This window comes from Gymnogyps californianus, chromosome 28, assembly GCF_018139145.2.
Source record: "Gymnogyps californianus isolate 813 chromosome 28, ASM1813914v2, whole genome shotgun sequence".
In the NCBI taxonomy this organism is placed as follows: domain Eukaryota; kingdom Metazoa; phylum Chordata; class Aves; order Accipitriformes; family Cathartidae; genus Gymnogyps; species Gymnogyps californianus.
This window is the reverse complement of record NC_059498.1, coordinates 4510945-4532793: the sequence shown is the minus strand read 5'-3', so window position 1 is coordinate 4532793 and position 21849 is coordinate 4510945. Positions and strand designations below refer to the sequence as shown.

The 21849-nt window shown below is 42.9% G+C and overlaps 1 protein-coding gene across 2 annotated transcripts; it reads right to left on the bottom strand.

Moving 5' to 3' along the window:
* Positions 1-2150: 2150 nt before the first annotated feature.
* DDX42 (DEAD-box helicase 42) lies at positions 2151-21751 on the bottom strand. Of its 2 annotated transcripts, none has more exons than XM_050911740.1 (18): positions 21695-21751; positions 19519-19755; positions 18509-18659; positions 17845-17906; positions 16776-16812; positions 15155-15304; positions 14780-14884; positions 14048-14167; positions 12768-12944; positions 12135-12263; positions 11141-11240; positions 10399-10446; positions 9742-9839; positions 8118-8394; positions 7207-7433; positions 5795-5905; positions 4899-5000; positions 2151-4238 (listed from the first exon to the last, which is right to left on the bottom strand). In XM_050911740.1, the coding sequence occupies exons 2-18, from the start codon at positions 19737-19739 to the stop codon at positions 3483-3485; spliced, it is 2871 nt and encodes a 956-aa protein (XP_050767697.1). In that variant the 5' UTR covers positions 19740-19755; positions 21695-21751; the 3' UTR covers positions 2151-3482. The 2 variants fall into 2 exon arrangements, with proteins under 2 accessions (XP_050767697.1, XP_050767698.1); XM_050911741.1 differs by lacking the exon at positions 21695-21751 and adding an exon at positions 20710-20775.
* Positions 21752-21849: the final 98 nt, after the last annotated feature.

Sequence of the window (21849 nt, the reverse complement as noted above, 5' to 3'; positions counted from 1 at the left end):
TGTACAGCCCGGGGCTGGCAGAGCGCATAAGCGCCCACAGAGCTGTTCTGCAGCTCACCCTGCCCTTACTTGCATCCTCGTGCAGCTCACAGATACGGTGAAGCCCAACAGGCAACGCTCAGTCACAAACAGGGAGCATGAGTCACCGGGATACGATGGGCTCAGGGAGGCAGGCCAAGCTTTACAGCCCGGGAAGGGCGCAGCGAAAGGCCTGGGTCCCCCATGCTTTACAGCGCGGTTGTCCATAAACGCACCGGCCACTGCATGCAAGAGGCTTGGCCCTGTCATCTTTTTGCAGGCTAAAAAGCGAATAAAGAGAGAGTCTGGATGGCTTGTTTCCTTCCTTGAACTCCGTTACGGACTCAATGGTGTGACACAGAGCGATCGGTTGCTGGAGGGCAGCAGAGGGTGTAAAGGGCTGGAAACCCAGCCACGTTCGCAGCCAGGCAGGTCTGCTCTCCCTGCTCGCTGCCGGGGACAAGGCAGCCCCAGTTTCCCCCTGCCCACTCTGCTACACGTGCACTGCCCGGGAAAGCTCATCACGCTGATGGGAAAAGACATTCCCGAGGAGCTTGCAATGCCCAGCCCAGCCAATTCAGCCAGACCACAGGGGAGGGGAGAATTACTACGTCGTTGGGAGAGGGGGTACACGTGCCAGTTAAAATTAAACGGCATGTTGGTGGTAGCATGGAAATTTTTTTTCCTACCAGCTCTAAGGAGACACAGTCCCTCAAAGCAGTGATTTCATGATAAAGGCAGTGACAGCGAACACGTAAGTAATTCTGTGCGTTCACACACCTTCTAGTGAAAAGCTAAGATACGAAGGGAGTCACAAGGATTAGAAAGCACTGGAGGGACAGCCGGCCGGGAGGCGCGTCAGGGCAGGGAAGGGCTCCAGGCTTCGTATTCTTTAAACGGTCCAGAAGACGGTGCAGAGTCAGGCACATCCGCACCGCCTCCCACCCAAGAAAGCAAGCGCTGCGCGCCGTGGAAGAGGCACAGCTGGGTGGTGGCAGCCTTTGCCCCACTCGGGGGGAGGAGAGGCAGAGGGGGTGACTGACGCGCAGGCACAGAGGCAGGAGCAGAATCCGAGGATTGCACTTTCCAAACAAACCTCAGCTGTGAGGTGTGCTCTGGTCTCTTTAGAAGCAAGCGGCGCAGCCTGCCGCTGCAAGGAGAGAGATTCTCTTCCAGGGTAGTTGGCATGCTGCTCACACTGCTACCTTGTTCGGTGGAGGTGGAATCAACTCTCTTAGGTATCTAACACGGACCTGTGAACTGACATTTATAGCCCTCTGTCAGGGATCAATATTTACTCATTCAAGTCTCAAGAGGCTCCTGGTAGCTGAGAGAGGGATGAGGAATTTCAATAATCCTACCGAACAGCAGAGGGATGCGCTAAAAAGAAGGGGAGAAACCCAAGCATATGCCGCATACAGGGCCAGCTCCCAGCGGCAGCGAGCTGAGATCCAGGAAGGGAGGGAGCAGATGGCAGCTTTAGACTATGGAGCTATTTTTTGTTTTGTTTTGAAACTCAAATCTTTAATTGTGCAGAGTGACAAACCTTAAGTGTGATAAGGAAAGGGGAATGCAACAGCTTCTAAAGCCCTGCCACATCTGCCCTGGAGCATACTTGTCTTAATAATAAATACACAGAGTTCAAACCAGTGCAGTGAGGTTTCTGCCAAGACCACGATGAGAGAATTTAAGCGGAAGCTATTTTTAAAAAAACCCCAACAGATTAGAGCTAGTTAGTGAGGGGGCCCAAATAATCAAGTTGGTGTCTTAACTGAAACTAGTACACACACAAGTCAGATCACAAGACTGTTGCTGAGTTGTCTTTCCAGGTCAACCAATGACCCCATGAAAGGCTGCAATGAGCAACATGTCCTGGGCTGTATCCTTCCCACTTGTAAAATGGAGAAAAATCTATTCCCCAGGAGGCTTTGAAGCTAAAATAGGATTTGCAAAACAGTTTGGGGTGAAAGGTACTGAGAAAAAACGCAGGAAGTCTTTTATCAACTACAATCCACGACTTCTGGTGAAAGAAAGGGAGGCAGTCAGATCTCCAGTCAGTCAAATCTCCATCCAAATGCCAGAACCGCCAAAGGAAGAAGTGGAGAATAAAAGGCACATGCTAGGTATTTTTGTCCCAGTAATAAAACATTTACTAGAGCAAGCAGAAAGTAAATGCACAGCTGATAAAGAAAACATCACAATGTCACAAAAACCTGACAGTTTCTGATATTTCTTTCAGTAGAAACAAGACAGAGGTGGGTGCTGACATGTTTCAACAAAAGAGTTCTTCCTTACCTTTATGGCGCAAAAAAAAAAAAAAAAGTTAAAAAACGGGTAATACACACAACGAGTTAAAAACGGTCAAGCAAGATTTTACAGTTTTAACTACATGTGTCCAATATGGGGCAATATTTGAGCTGTTCCACTTCATCAATCGCTTTCCAGGTTCTCCCTAAAGGCTTCTGAGCAGCAGGTCCCTTAATTTCTGAGCGAAGCCTCTTCATTTCGCTACGCTTCATGGGGGGCACCAGCCTTTGACTGTTGTGGCGTATCTACATTTTTTTCCCTTTTTTGTTTTTAATGTGAAGAAAGCACTCAACCCTCTCATAACAGAGGGCGCATAGGCACAGCAGAGAGACAAGTTTGCTATGCAGGCTTCCACCAAAACAAAGGTTATTAGGAAAGAAGATGTTCTTTAAAAGAAAAAAAATACCTGGGCAATGGGATTAGGATTGATGTACTGACCACAAAGAAGCCAGGGGGTCCATCCTACACTACATGTGAATTTGTGGTTAGCTGGGCTGGAGAAGGATCCCTTGAACAGCTTCATAAAAAATAAAATTAAAAAAAAAAAAAAAAGGAAAGACAAATCAACTTGCTTCATCCCACCTTCAGCAACGCAAATCGATACATTCTTAGTTGACGGGGAGAGATATAAGGGGCAACCTGGAGGCCAAATTATTTGGGGGTAAGAGAAAATGTGAAAAGAAGAGGTTGGGGAAGAACTCACCATACTGAAAAAACTGCTGAAAGATTAATGTTTAACAGGCGGGTCCTGAGCATCTCTAGATGGACTGTTTTTTTAAATGTGAACGCTGGTTAAGAAAAGACTACTTTATACTTCTATGGACAACAGTTTCTTAACGTTCCAAGGACGTGAAACAGCTTCTTTCTTGTCAAGAAGATCTGTTTAAATCCAGCAGAGAGTCACTTGAGCACTGAATGTTTAAAAGCAGAACCCAGGGAGCTTTATCAAAATGATTTCTCTTTGACTAAGCATTGTGTGTACACATCATTAGAGTGAATCTGTCCGCAGATGTACCGGCCCAGACTTGCATGGGGAGTTTTCATGGTTTCCTTCTCCTCCCCCAGCTGCTCAACAACCAGTTACCAAAAACCCCAAGAAATCCTCTGGAAAAAGACAACACTACCTGCAGAGATTCCAGGCTGTGAAACATCAGCTTTTAACTGTCCCACCGGCTCTTCTTACGTTTTGGGGGCTCTGGGACAGCAAAACCATCTGTCTTGTTGTCTCGGCTGTTAGCATCCTTCCTGTTCTCACCATTCCTGTTCTCGTTGTTCCTACCTTCGTTGCTATTCCTGCTATCACCGTTATTGCGATTGCCACTGCCCACATCAGCGAAGTGCCGGCTTTCACCGTGGCGATGGTTGTCGCCGTGTCGGCCCTCTCCGTGGCGGTAAGCGTCACTGTGGCGACCGCCTCCTTCTCCGTGGCGTTGCACATCATTGTAGCGACCACCACCCTCTCCACGGCGCGGGACCTCATTGTGGCGACTGTTCCGGTTGTCGTTGTATCGTTCTCTGACAATGCCGCCACCACCACCGCCACCACCACCACCACTGCCGCCGCCACCGCTGCCGCCACCGCCACCAGCAGCGGCAACGCCGGTGCTGCTGCCGCTGCTGCCGCCGCCTTCTCGATTGTTGGTGCTGGCATTTGTGTTGTTGAAGCCCTGTACTCCGACACTCGGAAAGGTAGGAACGCTACTCAGATTCCCCGTGCTGGTGAAACCTGGAACACCCTTTGCTGCTGCGGCGGCTGCAATTGGGCTGTCAGGATTTGCAGCGTTTTGCTGTGCTGAACTCGTTGGTACTGAGTTCAAGCTCCCAGCGCTGGTCCAGCCACTAGCACCAGCAGCGGAGCTACCAGTCTTTTGATTATTTAAGCTTGCAGCAACAAAGTGGCTCTTATACTGGGACTGCCGGAAAGAGACAGAAAGAAAAAAAAGAGAGCATGTTTGCCTCTACACTGCACCACAAAACACGCAGTCATCATGCACACACAAGCCTGTCTTGAATTCTGGGGAGCCCCTAGGAAAAAGAGTTCCTACAAAAAGTCAGTCTTGGAGTGATTACATTCCTGCTGCGCTTATGACCACAGAGCTAGTAACAGACATCTGCTACCAGACCACAGAAACAAGGGAACTCCTATATTGTGGGGTTAATTTTTACACTGAAGAGAAAGGGTTTCTCTGTTCCCCGTTTCTTTTGATTGCAATTACACTATTGCTGCTAAGCAACCTAAATAGGATCAAGGCTAGGAGCAGAAACCAGAAGGGAAAGAGAGCAAAGAGGCAGCAGAAAACAAAATAAGTTTGGCAAATTAACTTTGTGCAAACACATTCAGTCCAGCCTGCACACTAATTCTACCACTTTGGACTGCAATGCTGAGTGCGTGCTCCAAGTGGATGAGACACGGCCACAACTACCAAACTCAGCTTCCCTGAAATCAGCAGGGTTTCTGCATTTTCAGAGGAGGAAGAAAAAAAAAAAAGTCTTGAATCATCAGTAGTAAAATTTTTCCATGTTATGTCCTTTCTTCTTGAGTTAGAACTTGGAGTACAAGTGATGGAACCAACCTGAAAAGCTGCTTTCATTGCCGTAAGTCTGTCTCCCATTGCCCCAGTGGATGGCTTGTATGCCTCATAGTTACTCATCACACTGTTGTTGTTTCCACGGTCCTATGCAAAAGACAAAGGACAACTGGAGAGATGTATCCAACACAGACACTTTCAATTCAACCGTTCTCTGAATCTATCTTGACCCCACACTCAGGAAATACATCTACTAAGGATGACAAACTTCTGGAGAGCACTGAGCAGCAGAAGAGTTTGCCCCATGACCTTGAGGACGACAGAAAAGTAAAGATGCATTAAGCCTTAGTGACTCACTAGTCAACAGTATAACCGCATTTCCCAGCTCCTTACAGTACAAGCAAAAGCAAAACGCAATCAAATGGAGATTTTCACAGAGGTCACAGTCAAGACAAAGTGTGAACAAGGCTTCAGCTGCGACTTTTGGAAAGATGCTGAACATGATGTGTTTTCAACACGTCTACAGTTAAACTCTGTCCCCGTACACATTGGCCATGAGCTCTTTTCCTAGCATGGACGTACCTTAGTAAGTGTTCCAATGCTGCGAGATTTTTTGCTGCCAAGAATCAGCCTGGAAATGGCTTTTCAAGTAATTTATTAGCATTTATTTTGCACGGACAGTCTATTTTGGGAAGAATCTCCAAACCTTCTAGATCACTCTGGCCCTAAAGAAGGCAGCTCTTGACAAGAGGATAACAGCACAGGACAGTTTCACTTGAGATATTTCTGATACTAACTCTGAAAGATTCTGAGCTATGAAAACCTTTGAAAGCAGAGGCTATACTCCAGTACTAAGAAGATTTTTTAAATTAAAGAGTAGTCAATACTAAGTTTAAAAGTTTCAAGAATCTGTAAACAACTTCTTCAGCATGTCTACTTACAGAATTTTCTGATCCCAGACCAGGACGTTCACGGTATCCTAAGCCGCCACCACCAATATTCAGCTTCTTGCCTTTTCCTCCTTTGAAACGTGATTTCCGGAACCACGGATTCTGTACAAAAGAAGGACAAAAGCTTCTCAACACAGGGAATAAGCAGCTTCATAAATGCACGTAATGACGCTCAGAAAAGAAGGATTTCGAGCATTTCAAAAGAAAAATATAAATACACTGTTTCCCATTCAACAACACAGCTGTTGTAAGGGGATGGGATGTGACAGGCTACAGCACTTCGAAACTAAGCTGTCATGTGGGTCTGAAGCTTTTAATTACAAATGCTTTTTACGAAAACTAATTTTATGTCCTGAACTTCCATCCATGTTAAAGTTTTGGGGGTTTGCATTCTAATAAACCCAGGAATAAGTGCAATTTCTAATGCCATTCACTTGGGAGCTCTGCACTTGCTCATACTTGGGTTTTATTGATTTAGCCCACTGCCCGGCTAAGAAGAAATGAGGTTCTGACAGCAAAACTTCCTGCAACAAGCAGTGGCCAGGAAAGGGCAGTCCAACCAGACCTCCTGTTACCAGGTTTTTAAATAATGGTTGGCTGCACCTCTTTTTATGCCCTACAGTTTCTTCAAATCTGAAGAAGCCAGTAAGCCAAGCCATTCAGCTTCTATACTCTCCTCTCAAAGGCAGCCTGTGGAGCTCTGCCTCACAAATTCTGTCCCTTCCGAAAATGCTGCCTCCGTACCTCAGAAAAAAATATTTACTTCTAGTAGCTAGTGTCCAAGCTGCTTGGCAATGAAACCACAAGCACGCTAATCCATCTCTGAATTTGGGAATTACCAAAAAGCCTTTGCTCTTTGCAGCTCCATGAGCAGCAAAAGACAAGAACTTAAAGAGCTGACGAGTACAGTGGTGCAAGCACAATTGCTTCAGCTACCCGTCATACCTATATATAGCCAGCCTGCCAGACAGCACTGCCAAGCAGGTATAATGATCAAGCAACAACTGTTTCACAGAGTGAATGTCCCTGTAATTATTTTCTAGTTTAACTTTCAACTAAGCTCCTTTTCCCAGGTGCCTGCCACAAATGCGTATCGAAAATCTGATTGTAATGAGATACTGGAGCTGGAGTGCTCTGCTGGCATCAGCCAGATTACAGCTCCTAATTTCCTAGGCAGTGCCTGACCCCAAAATAGATTACATACTGCATTCCAAAATCTTCATGTCTTTATGGATTCTTTCAAAGGCCATTAAAAACACTAGAAAGCCCACTTAAAAACAGTATAGATCACCAAAGGACACTGCTCACACATGATGGCGCCAGAAACAAGTCCCTGAGCTCCTGATTTTGTGCTGATCATGGAAGGAACCTTCCTCTACTCAAGGAGTTTTGCTTGTTCGTACCTGCATTGCTAGATCCAACAGCTCTTTGGAAACATGTTGATTAGCGCCTTCCAGATTTCTGACAAGATCACCAGCGAAGTTACTGTCTTTGGGAGTCAGCAGAGTGTAGGCAACTCCCTTCTCGCCTGCTCTGCCAGTACGACCAATTCTATGGGTGTGCGTATCGATGTCCCGAGCCACATCATAATTGATGACAGTCTTAATGGAAGGAATATCTAACCCACGAGCTGTAATAAAGAGCAACATAGCGGTAAGCGTGATTATCCCCAGTTAACTCAAAGCAATCCCATTCACACCAGCATATCACTTTTTTCTGCTCCAGCATACGAAAGGAGTTTCCACAGGAACACGCCCCAGTTAAGACACCCTTCATAGGCTAAAACTCTTAAGATAAGAGTTTTAAGATAAGCGTAGCAATATCTTCTCTAACAGTAGTATAAGTTACACCGATCCCCAAGTTCACAGGATTGGAGATGGAAGAGATCTCTTTAAATGACTGTTTTTCCAAGGAAGAGAGAAGGCTTTATTAAAGGACACTGAAATTCACTCTTTGTTCAGCTAAACATCTGGGTACAAAAGCTGTTCTAGAGAAGGCTTCAAGTGTGTCCATCTCCTCTTCATTTAAGCATGCATAATGTGTCAGCTGATTAACGAATAGCAACTACTTCCTTAAGAAACAGCTTATTTTCTTCCTGTATATTAAAAAGTATCTGTCAGACTGTAATTTAACCATCATTGGAAGACTTTAAAAATAAAACTCCTTGCTAACACCGTGTACTTCTGAAAAACATCTGGAACACAGTGCCCAGCAGGTGTAGAAGCCAACCTTGTTGCCTTCCACTGAAATGTGTTAGCCTTTCTGCTGACATCCACAACTTGTATGAGCTGCTGTTTCTTAGAACATCACATACCTGCTACATCAGTAGCTACCAGTATGGGGATCCCCTTTTTCTTAAATTCTGAAATGACTTTATTCCTCTCACTCTGGTCCATGTCACCATGAAGCAGCCCCAGATTATGATCCTCCTGCTTGAGGTTATTGGCCAGCTCTTCTGCATTCGCCTTCTTGGTGACAAACAGGAGAACACTCCCAGAAGATGTGAACTCCACGAGGCGTCGAGTCAGCCAGTTCCATTTGCTAGGGCCAGAGGGGAAAATCTCTACAATTTGAGTAACATCTTCATTTGCCTAAGGGGAGAAAAAAAGACAAGCAATAACGCAGGACAGAATAGGACAGTATGGCAACCACATACAGATGGCAGAAGGAGGAATTTAAACTAGGTGTGAGAATAAAAAGCGGAGAAGCAGGGGACCAAAATTCTCCTTCAGCTCTTGTCTAACTGCTGACCACTTCATTTCCACAGCGCAGAAAAGGCAGAGGCTAAATGAGCTATTCTTTGCTAAACCTGAGAGAGGCAAAGTGCAGTCTTTCACATGATGCAATTTAGCATCCTACTGATCTAAACACGGGTACTTGCAATTTAGAGGCTCTTGCAACAGATGCTGTTAACATCTAAAACAGACTGTGCCAGAGCAGGGTCTGAGATGAAGAGGATACTCATCAGTAGAAGTTACTCATATGGTGATCAGAGAAAGTACTCCTGTGAGCTGTGACCTGTCCTCGGAGTCAGGAAGAGGGGAGGTATAAACAGACTCCCTATACGCTTTGTATTGCAAGTAATAAAAGTGCAGTGGAGCTCACAGCACTATCTGGAAGTTTCTCTGAAAGATTTAATTTTTACACATTTAAATAGTAATTATTTCAAAGAGGATGCTCTCATAACAGAGTAATAATTTAGATCAAAGAAAAGAAACCATGTGATTGAGCTAGGAAAGCTGCTTCTTTTCTTAAGCAATGTTTAGGAAAAACATTTTCCCACAAAGAAGGGGCTTCAGGTAGCCATTAATTTTTTGTTATAAAGGGATACCTCACATTCCTGATTGAAAAAAATAAAAAATGCAGCGAACTGCTTAAAAGAAGAATGTTCTGAAGGCATCTTGTGAAACTTCTCAACAGTTTTCATATATTATAAGCAAAGTTTCTTCACAGCAAGTGTAATCTGCCCACTTCATTGACTTACTACCAAATCCCTAGTCTGCTAATAGTTCAGCTGCTACTGTCAAGCAAGTATGGAATCAACGTTCCCACGTAAACCAGCTGAAAGACATTACAGGCTAAGTTTCAAATCCTTCATTGCAAAAGCTGTAATTTATTTATAGTTTTGAGACAAAACAAGAGGATATACCCATTGATTCAGCCTAATTTAAAAAAACCAACCAAACAAAAAAAACCCAATCACTGCATTGTTTTACTCCCTGATGAAACCTCACATCACTATATTTGTTGGCAGAAAGCAAGCTCAATAAATTAAAAAAAACCCAACAACCCCAAACCAAAACCTTACTATTTTTTGTTAAGCACAAAGTATTTACTCTTAAATATAAATGATGACTACTGCAGTTTAACTTAAATTTCAGACAACAGAAACAGAATGGTGCATTTTTCTGATTGTCTCAGAAGTAACGTGGAATTACCTCTCCAATGTCTCCCTGCACAACTCGAATTGGGTCGATCAGAATATCTCGGGCCAATTTCTCAATCTTCTTACGGAAAGTGGCACTGAACAAGAGGGCTAAAAGAAAAACAATATTTGAACTCCTCGAAAAATAAACTTTCTTTCAGAACTGTGAAAACACTGCACAGATCTTGTGAATGAGGACCTGTACAACTGTACTAGATGTCAGTGGTCTGAAGCTATGGTCTGTTTTACCGGTTCTATGAAAATTATCAATCACACTATTAGAATACCTCAAAGTGGAAACACATTTCACTGCATCTGAAAGAAGATGTTGATAATATGTGGCACTGCTGTGAACTTTCTTTCATGGCAGCTTAGAACACAGGATCTCAAAGCATATTAACATTAATTCAGCTAATCACCTTTTCCCTGAGTAAAGTCTATGGAGGGATTACAGAGTGATGAACAGCGTGGTTAAACGCCCACACTTCACAAGTGCTCCCTCCCAACAGCCCACACTGAGAATAACACCAGTGGACTTTTGTGGAAGTCTCATTGTGTGGCTGTGTCAAGAACAGGAAATCCAAGCTCTGTTCCAGATTCTTAACTGGTAGCCCACCATATAGCCTCCTTCGACTCTCAGGAGTTTATTTTGAAACATGCTTATACTTACTCTGTCTGTCAGGACGTACGTGGCTTGCGATTGATCTGACCTGATATTCTGGAAAGGAGATATAAAATGTTCCAATCAACATTGTTCGCTCATTATTTAGTAGAATAACTCAAAATACAACTTCATTGCTTTATTTAACAAACAACCATTGAGTGAACGAGGGCCTCTCACTCAGGATTTAATTCTACTGTGACTTCCAGGTGCTCTTGGCTGCACAATGGAAGTTCCTTTGCTGTACAAAGAAACTTTTGGAAGTCTTTCAGCAAAAAATTCCGTAAGCAAAGATCCTAGCTGAATCTATGCACACCCTGTACATCTTACAAGTGTCTCCCCACCTTTGCGCTATTATAGTACTGTCAAATCTTTGCTATGCCCCATGATTCTCGAACACAAATTCAAAATCATCCAGATCTGAATGACCAAACCTCTTCCAATACAGTAGAAAGTTCTTTTAACATCACTAGTTTGTACATACAGAATCAAAGCACTGAAGTGACTTGCCCAAAAGTTATTCAGCAACTCTTAACATAAAAATGAGCATTTTTGGACTTCAACATCAGCAGCACTTCGCTGATCTCTTTATAGCAACAGATATTAGACCTTTAAATATGAGTTTCATCCATAAAGTATTTGCTTAATGTATTTTCAAGTATACAAAGCTACAGGGGTTATAAACAGTCCTACTAAGCTGGGAACTGGACACCACTGCTTTCCAAAACAGTGACCTTTGTTCATTACATACCAAAACCCATATCAAACATTCTGTCAGCTTCATCAAACACAAGGTAAGTGACTCTTTGAAGGTTTGTAGCTTTCTTTTTCACATGATCAATCAAACGACCCTATTAAAAAAACCAAAAAGCCAAGTTTTAAAAGCACATTTAAAAAAATGTTAATATATGCAACCTTCAAGCACTTTACTTTTTATCCTCACTTACCAGAGACTTAGAACAGAAAACATCTCAAGGCTTTAGTCTAGAAGTAAGTGTCAATATTCAAGTCATAGAAACAGGTACCTAAAACTCTCCTCAACTATGCCTGACAAGCTGAATTTTAGGACTGTTTTTTCAAGCTTAACAGTGCTGAGACCCTAAAATTCCTCATTCTTCACTACAATTACATTTTAAATGTGAACTGGCTACTTAATCCCACAACTTTTGGCAAGGGAGTTCTTCATACTTCGCTTTCTTGCCTAGTACCCCAATAAACAGCCTCAGTAAAACTTCCTCCAACCATCAGTTGCTCAGTTTTGCCCAAGTTTGTAACTAGTTTTTGCAATAAGCCAAGCCAGTTGACAATGGTGCTCATTTAAATCACTGGTTCAGCATCAACACCCATTCTGATTCAATGTTTCAACCCTTCAGTATTACTGCCACAGGCTCTACACTGATTCAGGAAGCTGGCACTCAAGTTCATGACATTCTGGGAATTTTCTTCATGAATTTAAGGCTCAGCAATCAGAAGCTGTTATTGTGCACATGCACAACTGACATTGACTCAAGCAGATCTTGCTTGCTACTCTGTCTTCTATTGGAGATCATACCTAATCTCTTTCAACTTCTCTTGGGAGAAGAATAACCCCAGCATATTTGCTCTCAACATCTGATAACCTGTGAAGAACCTACATTTCATGATCAGAGAACAAATTCTACATCACCAATGGTATTAAAAATCTGTCTCAGCTTCAGTTAAGCAACAAAAAAACCCCCCTGTACTGTGTGCATACAGGTACTTACTGGTGTGCAGACAACAATCTCTGCCCCCTCCTGGAGGGCTTTGGCTTGCTCCCACATGCTTCCTCCTCCATACACAGCTACAGAGCGCAGATTATATGCCTTACCAAAGCGCTTACATTCAGAATGGATCTGAGAATTTTAAACAAAGCACATCACAGCTCACGTTAGACAGATCTGAGAAAATATACCTACCTTGGAAATACAGTCCAGCTCCTGAAATCCACTTTTCAGCTAATAACTTAATGAAATTATTCAGAAATCCTCAGGGCTGAATACTTCAATACTTGTGGATAATTTCCAGTAATTTGAGAAACCTATTTAGGCATCCAACCGTAATTTAACCTGCAGGCTCTATCCTTTTACACATACAATTTGTGGCAATGCATCCACAGTGTTCTTAATACTTAGAAATAATATGGGAGCACTGCGCAAAAATTTACGATTTCGGATTTGTCATGATCCTTCAACAAAAAGAGGTGTAGGAGAGAATTGTGAGCTTACATTGGAGGCACACTACTAATGCACAGAGTAGTTTTTTCAAATAGTTTACTGAGGTTCTCTGATAATTTCTGCCCAGAATTTTGTCTCCTATAAGAACACTGTACGGCACACACATGCTTACCATACACCTACCTGTTGGCAAAGCTCTCTGGTCGGGCAGACGATCACTGCAATGGGACCATCCCCCGGTTCAAGCTCCTTTTGATCCATGATGTGAATCAACATCGGCCAGATGAAGGCTGCTGTTTTTCCACTTCCAGTCTTAGCTATCCCAATCATATCTCTGCCACTTAGTGCAACTGGAACACCCTAAAAATAAGGAGATTCTAAACCTATATTATGCCTACCTTAGCATATTCTTGTGCTAGATATTACACGAAAACTCAGATAACAAGAGGAAACCACATTACAGAGGACTCAGAGCAACATATGTCGATGCTTACACAGTTTTATTGCCAAGTTCAGATCTGAATTAGTTTGTTTTAAGGGCTGGAAGCAACTACCATGTTATGACTGTTGGTGTCCTATATGAAATCAATGTTTGGGCACAGTACAACATTCCAAGGATGTATTTACATGTACACAAACGCATCTTGTCCAGCTGTAACAACGCTAAAAACAAATTCTCTGAGCCTATTCTTTCTGCAACTATTCCGAGTGCTGGAGTCCTCAGTTCACCCCTCCTGTTGCTATAAGGACCTCTCAACCACAGTTTTGTACAAATAGTATGGACTAAGGTCCTAATACAAATCCCTTGGACAGAGCACCATGTCATTTTTTATACTTCAAGAAAAGCATTTGAAGTGGTGTGGTTATAATCACATCATTGATAACCTTAATTACTTATGGTAATCAATCTACATATGCAGTAGAATCCCTTCTGCTTGCACGGCTCTCCAAGGAATGACCAGTTAAATGGTCCAGCTCATAGGGCATTTATTCTAACTGCCAACAGAAATGAAACAAAATGCCTTGTCGCATACCTTTTCCAGTTACAAGATATTAAAATATAAGCTGTTTAAAGGAATAAAGTTGTCAATGTATGGCTCGTTACTCAGCTACTGCTATGGTTATTTTTAATACAATTTCTAAAACAAAAACAAAACAAAAAAAACCCCTTTCATACGTTTCTGTAAGCAAGAGTTGTCACTTGAATGTTCTTCAGTCTTCACCAAGAGATAAATGAAGAAAAGAACATGGATATATTTATAGTGGTCATTTAACAAGAAAAAAAGTCGGTAAACTTCCAATTAGAAAATACAAAAGCTATTTTCCTAGAAAAATACAAATTATTCTTCTCTGTGACAGCTCTATATAAGAAACTAGAATTGTATACATCCTTATATGGACTAGGGACCTTTGCATGCGTTCTATTAGTTCTCTTTAGATGTTAGAGAAGTAACAACACTCACCTGACATTGTATAGGAGTGGGCTGGGTATACTCGGATTTCCTAATTTGATGCATAAGTTGCTCATCAAACCCAAAATGAGCAAAACTACTGCCAGGCCTTGGAGGAGCAGCACCGGAGACCTTAGAAACAGAAACATATCTTTGTTCATGAACACTAACAGAAAAATAAAGAGCAATCTGTACAAAAATGAAAAAAAAAAAAGGGTGTGTCTGCCTCTGAAAATGGCTTTTTACTTTTTGAATAGACGTAAGTTTAACTAGGTGCAAATTCCAGATGTGTCGTGTAAATAGGACTTCCAGGTATAAAAATTTAGATAAATTGCCAATCAACATAAGCTACTAAACGTCATATCTACCTCCTTGTATAATTGGTCTTCTTCCCCAAATAATTCCCTTCATAGAAAGTCACCTCACTAACATGTCACAAATGGCAAAGAACTAATTCTTGCATATAATATTTCCAGTTTCAATTCCTAGCTCTGGAGTTCTTTAGTCCAAGTGCAACCATGCAACTGGCAATCTTCAGTGCCCACTTTGACAAATCCAGAGAAGACTTTCAAGAACTGCTAAGGAAAATCAAGCCCTCTTAAATCAAAGTCACTGAAAATGTCCGAGAGGCTTGGGATTCAAAAGCTGGAGTTTCCTGTGAAAATCTTCATTAAAACTACTAGGACAGTCCAAAAAAAATAGGAGTAAAAAGATCCTAGGAGGATAGTTTTGTGACCAGCTTACCCGGAGATTTAGCTTATGACGCAACTCCACCACTTGCTGCGGGGTGAGACTGGTGATCTCCTCATGCTCATCATAGAAATTTTTCTCAAACGGTGGATATTCAATCTGCAAGGGTAATTACTCAGTTAGTCCAAGACTCAAGATTCCCTCTCCGTATACTTAGATTTGGAGGGGAAGGGTCCTTTTTCCCCCAAAGTTCTTAATTGTCTGCAAGAACATTTGTTTAATATGAAGCCATTGCAAGGATCTTTAGTATGACTTATGTCGCACAGCACTGAAATACTACAGGGATGGAAGCATATTTCAATCTGCTTCTTAGCTCCTGCTTTCTAGAATGCCTCAGACAGAACAGAATGGAATAAACTTCCTTCCTACCTCTGAATGGTCAATAGGTGGAAGAGGATCAATGATTTTTTTGGACGGTGCAATTGGATTCCCATCACTATCATACTCCAGGTTATCCTCTTCCTCTTCTTGGACCACACCAGCAGTGGGGTTTTCAGCCATGTAGCGAAAATAAGCTTCCTGCAGCAAAACATATCAGTAAAATCACATACAATAGGATGCAAAAATACTACTACATTTGTTTAAATGATGTATATGCTAGATGGCTGTTTGCTTTCACACCCACCATCGAGGAAAAAAAACCCAACACATTCACTAGAACTGATTCTTCTAATAAATACCAACAATTACGTCCAGAAGGACAGTAAGTACAAATGAAGAAAACAGCTATAGTGTCAGTTAGACCACAAAATGCTTTTAGAAAACAAACTTCTCTTACATGTCTGCTTAACAACTCCTTCTACCAAGACTTGTTATGCTTTAACATTAGAAGAATCTATTCTTATTTCCACATGAACAAAGTACAAACGCTGCAGGCTTTTAAACAGAGAACACTATGTTACTAAGCATATGATGTTTACATTTTTTTAAACACACTATGCCAAAGATAGTTTCTCCACTTCCCCCAACTAGACTCTAAGAAATGAAAATGTATCTATTTTTCATTGAGAGAGTCAACAGCAAACGGGAAAGAAACTATTTCAGAAGAGTCCTTCAACACAAGCCCAAGTTAGAAGTCACTGTCACCACTGTCACATGCCATCCTTGCAGCTTACAAATATGTACGTGTCTCACAGAATCTCACTGGCACACCAAGACATTCTCATGGAGAAAACACCAGTCTCACCTGACTTTCAAGCACGTATTTAAGATTAGATTTTTAAAGCGAGGTTCAATTACAAATAAATGTATATACTCATCTGGCTTTTTCATTTGCATGGCCAGTTATCACTCACTCACAGAGAGATGCATACAACACACTTGAACAACAGCTGTCTCCAAGTGTAAGTCACCTTTGCTCAAACTTCAGCACAGCTACACTCACCAAATTGGAAGCAAAGGCCTAGAAGCCAGACAACCCTTCCATGCTCTGCATTACTGCGAGTAACACAACAGTTACTAATTACAACTTAGTAGTAAGGTACATTTTGAAATGAAGTCTTTCCTCTTTGTTTATTATTTCTGTTAGCGATGCTTATAATCCTCAATCAGAACTGGAGGTCCTCTGAAAATAAAGAGCAAAAAGCCTGATTCTTGCCCTTAACAGACATGAAATTTCACTGCAAATAGCCTCCACAGTTTAACAGCCTCTCACTGGTGCTCCCTGTTAGTTGATTCTGCTAATTTCAAATTTGATGAGACCCTCACATACTGAAAAACCTGTACAGGAAGTTAAAGTTCAAATTGACCAAAAAATATCTTCTTAAACGAAGTAAAAAAGAACGAAATTGTCTCCTAATATGCTTCTTTTTTTTAGTGAAACACCTAGAAGGGTAGAGACAGCAGGGTAACCACTAAAGCTTCCTGCTGAATTGTCCGGATACTGTGCATGATACTGGAGTTTTGTTTGTACCTGGTAGTTACATATTTGGGGAGGGAAGGTAGGAAAGAAAAACCAAAAAGAAGATAGAAAGACTGCATAGGAACTCACTTGGTCATCTTCCTCTTCAATGTCATCTCGAATACCCCTGGAAAAACAAGCGGAGAAAAAAAACTTCCCTGCAAGTGTTCCACATACTCAGCTCCATACTTTCATTTGATTAGTGCTGAGCTCCATATTTCGTGGAAGACACAACACTAACAACTCAGTAACATTTATAATCCCAACCCATGGCGTTTTCATATTTAGTGTCAATCACAACAGCGACCCTGCAAAGACTTCTTTTTACTTCTATTAATGAGACTGAAAGATTAGGACTCCGTCTTCCCAGTAGAAGCCACATCAAAGATCATCCTGGTCTAAGCTCTCGATGCTACAGTCCCATAACTGAAGAGGAATATGAGCCAGGAAGTGCAAATCCAGTTCAGAACTTCCCCAGGTGGTGATTTGGATCCGGTGTTCTGTTTCAGGACCATGTATAAACTGATCAACCCCATGCAATGCAAGTTCTACCAATGTATCTGACACGTATATCAAGAATCAACAGCATAATTATTTTCCTTGGTCAAAACAGATAGATAAGCTGCAAAAATGTAAACTGTTTCTAAACTCCAAATTTAGTATCCCAACTGTCACATGCTACCTAATAGATCAGCTTTACAGGGAATGTCTTAAAAGCTAGTTCAAGTCTGGAAGAATGTCCAGTACTACAGGTACAGCAGCACCGAGTTATTTTGCTCACATAAATGCAATTTTAAACTAAACCATCCTGATCACTGCAAGTATGTGGAAAGAAGAAAAACTAGTCAGGCTGATCTGGAAGGTGGTAGTAGTACAATGTGCTGTCCCAATTTGTGTGGCTTAGAAAGGCTTCTCATGTGAGATACCTCTCAGTGTTGTTATATTTCACCACAGGATGCCACCATGGATTCTTCCCTCCTATTATTCAATTTTTATTGCACAGAACTTTACCCATGGGGGTATCATGCGCTGGTTAATGCTGTTTACTAGGTGTATACTATATTGTCTACAGAACAATCATCATCAACAAAATGCATTGGAATTGTCTTAGCACCATACAAGACACAGGCAGACATGGGAATTATAAAAGAGAACTTACTTAACATTCTTTTTTTCTTTGTCTTTATCTTCAAGTCTCTTCATGTCTCGAGCAGCTTGATCCTAACAGGTCATAAAATTATGACATGTTAAAAAAACCAAGATGATAAAACATGGAAGGGAAAAATGTTCCTACATAACTAGACCATCATGCCACTTTTTGGACTAAACCTTCTCTTGTTCCATATCCTACTATGCTAAATAAATTCTCCTATTAATACCTTCAAAATGTATATACTGTAACTTCGCGACAATGTTGTTGAAAAAATACATTCGCTGCATTCCTCCTGAAAACACTGTGATAGAATCCAGCTATACCAGAACAGTAGCTAAGGAACAGCTCATGATAAATACAAATCATTTCAATTCAGGTAGTGTAAAATGCACAAAACCTTAATTTCATATTCAGAGACACACAAAGCTCTTTGTTGTATTGCCTTGATATGCTCAAAACAGTTAAATAGTTAAGCTATGGTAAATCATATCTGCCCTCTCCCCATCTAATCCACCTTTGAGTTCTAATTAACATGGCATCTTACATAAAAAACAAAAGCTAAGTGACATTCTGAACACAGCTGCCAAAGCCATGAGTGACATTTGCTGCTCCTGACTGGAGAGAAGTATGACCACATAAATTAATAAACATTTCACGAGCCGGGTCTTGCCTCCACTTCAGCCATGAATGCCTCCAGAGGATCATCATCACTGTCAGAGTCTGCTGATTTGGAATGAAACTGCTGCCGAGTGGGGGAATTCTCTGCGGGAATGTACGGCAATTCGACATTGCTGGAATCTTCCTCTTCATCCTCAAAGTACCTGAAAAGAAACAAACAATGGCCCAGTCAGCACACAGTCTACAGCACCACGCTGTCTTTCATGGTTTCTGAGTTGAGTCAAGTTTCCCACACAGAGATGGATAATAAGAGTCAGTACGTACACAGGAAAAGATGTTGAGATTTATTTATTTCTTTACAATATTCATGTCGTAAGCTAAAAGTGGTGGTAGGGCAAATAGATGTTATGAAACTTGAGTGGCTCTCCAGGCTGGTAAATGTAGGATGCTCTTCTGACCTCGCTTCTATTCAACGCATTTGTGCAGCTAATGGAAGCGTGAGTAAAGAAATGTGGAGCTGAATGTTTCCCTGTGCAAAAGACACCCAAATTTATCCTGCTTGGCTCCAATTCTGAACACACCACCTCAGGCAAAGTCTTGTTCAGACCACAGCATGAATGAGACTGAGCTGACCGAGGCTCAGCTGAGATATGTTCTTAGGGAGGGGAAAGCTAGAGGAGGAGAGCTCTCCATGGGCTGCTGTAGTATCTCGCAGTCTTTTAAATATATTTAAAGGCAAGGATGTATTATCATTCTCATTTTACAGACGATGGGCTGAGACCCAGAGAAAGGGTAAATAATCAGTCCAGGGTGACACCAAAAGTCTGCTGCAAAGCAAGGATGGGAGTACCTGCAGGTGACTAGCTCAGTTTTTCTCAATACTATTGCCGTAAAGCTACCAGGGTTCTGTTACACCATAATGCAGTGTTAGGGTATTTATCCTTGAGCAGGCTTTTCTAAATAACTAAACCTCATAAATGTTACAGATACTTTCCCTGACCTTGGAAACTTTAAACCGCTAAAATCTAGAGCTAGATAAACACAAGAAATAACCCTACTTACGCATTCTCTTCATCAAAATTTGCTCGCTTTGACCCAATTTTGTAGAAAGAAGGCAGCTGAGGAGGTCCTGATTTTGCAAAGGCAGCAGAAGAACCGGCTGTTCCAAAAGCACTATGAGACTGTTGAGAGAGCTTAGGCTCCTCTTTTTTTCCAGGTGTTATGGCAAATCCACCAAAACCAAAGCCTCTCTTAGTACCAGGTCCACCTTTATTCCAATTCATGATGTCCTCAATATATCTGTTAAAATCACAAAAGACAAATCAATGCCCTTTCTGCTTTAGGCAGTTATATATAATCGTCATGATTTTTCTTGTAAGTGGATTACTTCAGCCACGATAAACAAACTTGTGGAAATGTGACTGACAAGAGTTTCATCTGTTTCCCGAAAAGGATTTGGGCTTTGTTCTTTTCTTGTAAGTATGAACATATCCACAATTCAAAAAAAGAATAAAACAAAGAGGTTATCTTCCAAAACAGATCACGTCCGTCAGTGACTACTTAAGCGTATTTAAGATGTTGCCTGTCTTGTCTGTTTTGCAATCTAAGGCAAACAAACCCAAGGCCAGAACTTTGAACATCAGGAGGAACAAGAGACGAAAAGTCAACTCAGTACATATTTTGCATGTCCATACAGTCCTATCCTTGAGCGTTTCACGGCTTTGTAAATACCACACTACTGCAATCCAGACATCTCTAGAAAAGCAGGCCCAAAGCAGCACACCGCTCTGTTACGAGACAAGGCACACTTCTGCCAAAAAGCCAACTCCCTCTTCTTAAGAAAGCATCTTTAGCCATATATATGTTCTCCAACCTACATTTTTCAAACCACATTTTAAATACTCCACATAACATGCCTGCCCAGAACTTGGTTTTCTAAGTTAGATGAAGAGGAGGCTGAACTGATATACTAAGATTTACACTTCCCATTCCAAGTAATTTAATTATTTCATCTGCGTGGTCAAGTAAGTCATACCTTTAAGGCAGCCAAAGACAGTATTACACCCACTGCTTTCAAGTGCATTATAATTAGATGGCCCAAAGGCTACAAGTCTTATTAAACAAATCCTCACATTCAGTGAGAATCCTCCAATGAGATCAGAATTCACTGGCAAGAGAAACAACTTCAAAATGATCTGAGAATAAATACTGCTACTGCTCCCTGTGCAGAACATTTACCAGCTTGGGACTCACTCAATAAATCTCAAGTCTAGACCAGATCTCACTAGGAGACTTTGGGAAAACTCTGCTGTTCAGTTCTCCGTGGGAGCAGCTGACTCCGGTGTCCTGTTGTCCCACCTGCACTGACACACCTTGCAGCTTTCACACCTGCAGATGCGTGGCAGATAAGAGATCAAAACGTACAACAAACGGATGACAGGTGGAACTTTGCACTTCTGCTGCTGACAGCACAGCAGGCAATCTTTTAAGTTATAGCAGCTGGTTTTTAGGATTCTTTCTTGCTGTACTTACCGACTTTTTTTCCCTTCCACCATCTCAGATAATAAAAAGACTCATTCTTTTGTTCCGTCATACAGCTGCAAAAGTATAAAATTTGGTCTGTTTGCCCACGGAGCCCACTAGTGAGGGTACAGGGAGAGGGTTCCTACAGTACAGCGATGAAACGCAGAGTGACACCGTAGGCTAACTGCCGAGGCTTGGCTTCCCTGCGAACGCCGCTCCGAGGGAGGAAACGCAAAGGCACGAACCCTTTCTACGGATTCCCTGGATCTGAGGGAAACGCAGCAGTCCGTCTTAGCTGCTCCCGTTTCTGGCAGCTGCTGAAGAGAGGAGGGACCCCCCCGCCCGCCGAGATCGCCCTTGCCTGAGCACAGCCGGGAAAGCAGAGAGGGGGCCCGGCGCCGCGGAGAGCCCCCTGCCCCAGGGCAGGCGCAGCGGCGGGAGCCGCCGCTCGCCCTCGCCGCGGCGCGCTCTCCCGGCACAGCAGGCCCTGCGCGGGGCCGGTAGCGGGGCCCCTCACAGCCCTTCCCGCCCGCGGGGCCCCGGCACGGGGGCAGGCCCTTTGTGCGGGCCAGGCCGAGGCTGCCCGAGCCCGCACTAGGCCGCGGTCCCGCCGGCTGCCGCCCCCGGGGGTGCCGCTGGTCGGCGGAGGAGGAGCCGCCGCGCCGTCCCGTCCCGTCCCGTCCCGCTCCGCCCAGGCCCGCGCCCCCTCACTCACCCCTCGGGCACCGCAGCCGCCGGCCGCCGCTTCCCCGGTTACCGGGGCGGGGGGGGGGTGGAGACGCGACGTACCTACGCACCAACGTGCGTACGTGCGTGACGCGCTGAGGTCAGCGCGCCCCGTGGAGCGTGCGCGCTAGCAGCGGGTGAAGC

What these genes read in the sequence shown, in the direction of transcription:
- DDX42 (XM_050911740.1), bottom strand. Translation starts at nt 19,739, where the DNA reads ATGAATTGGAATAAAGGTGGACCTGGTACTAAGAGAGGCTTTGGTTTT. An exon ending in CCAGAGAGCTTTGCCAACAG is followed by an intron (nt 12,264 to 12,767) that starts GTAGGTGTATGG and finishes TAAAATTCTCAG; the next exon opens with ATCCATTCTGAATGTAAGCG. An exon ending in AATGTTTGATATGGGTTTTG is followed by an intron (nt 10,447 to 11,140) that starts GTATGTAATGAA and finishes TCTCCTTTCCAG; the next exon opens with AATATCAGGTCAGATCAATC.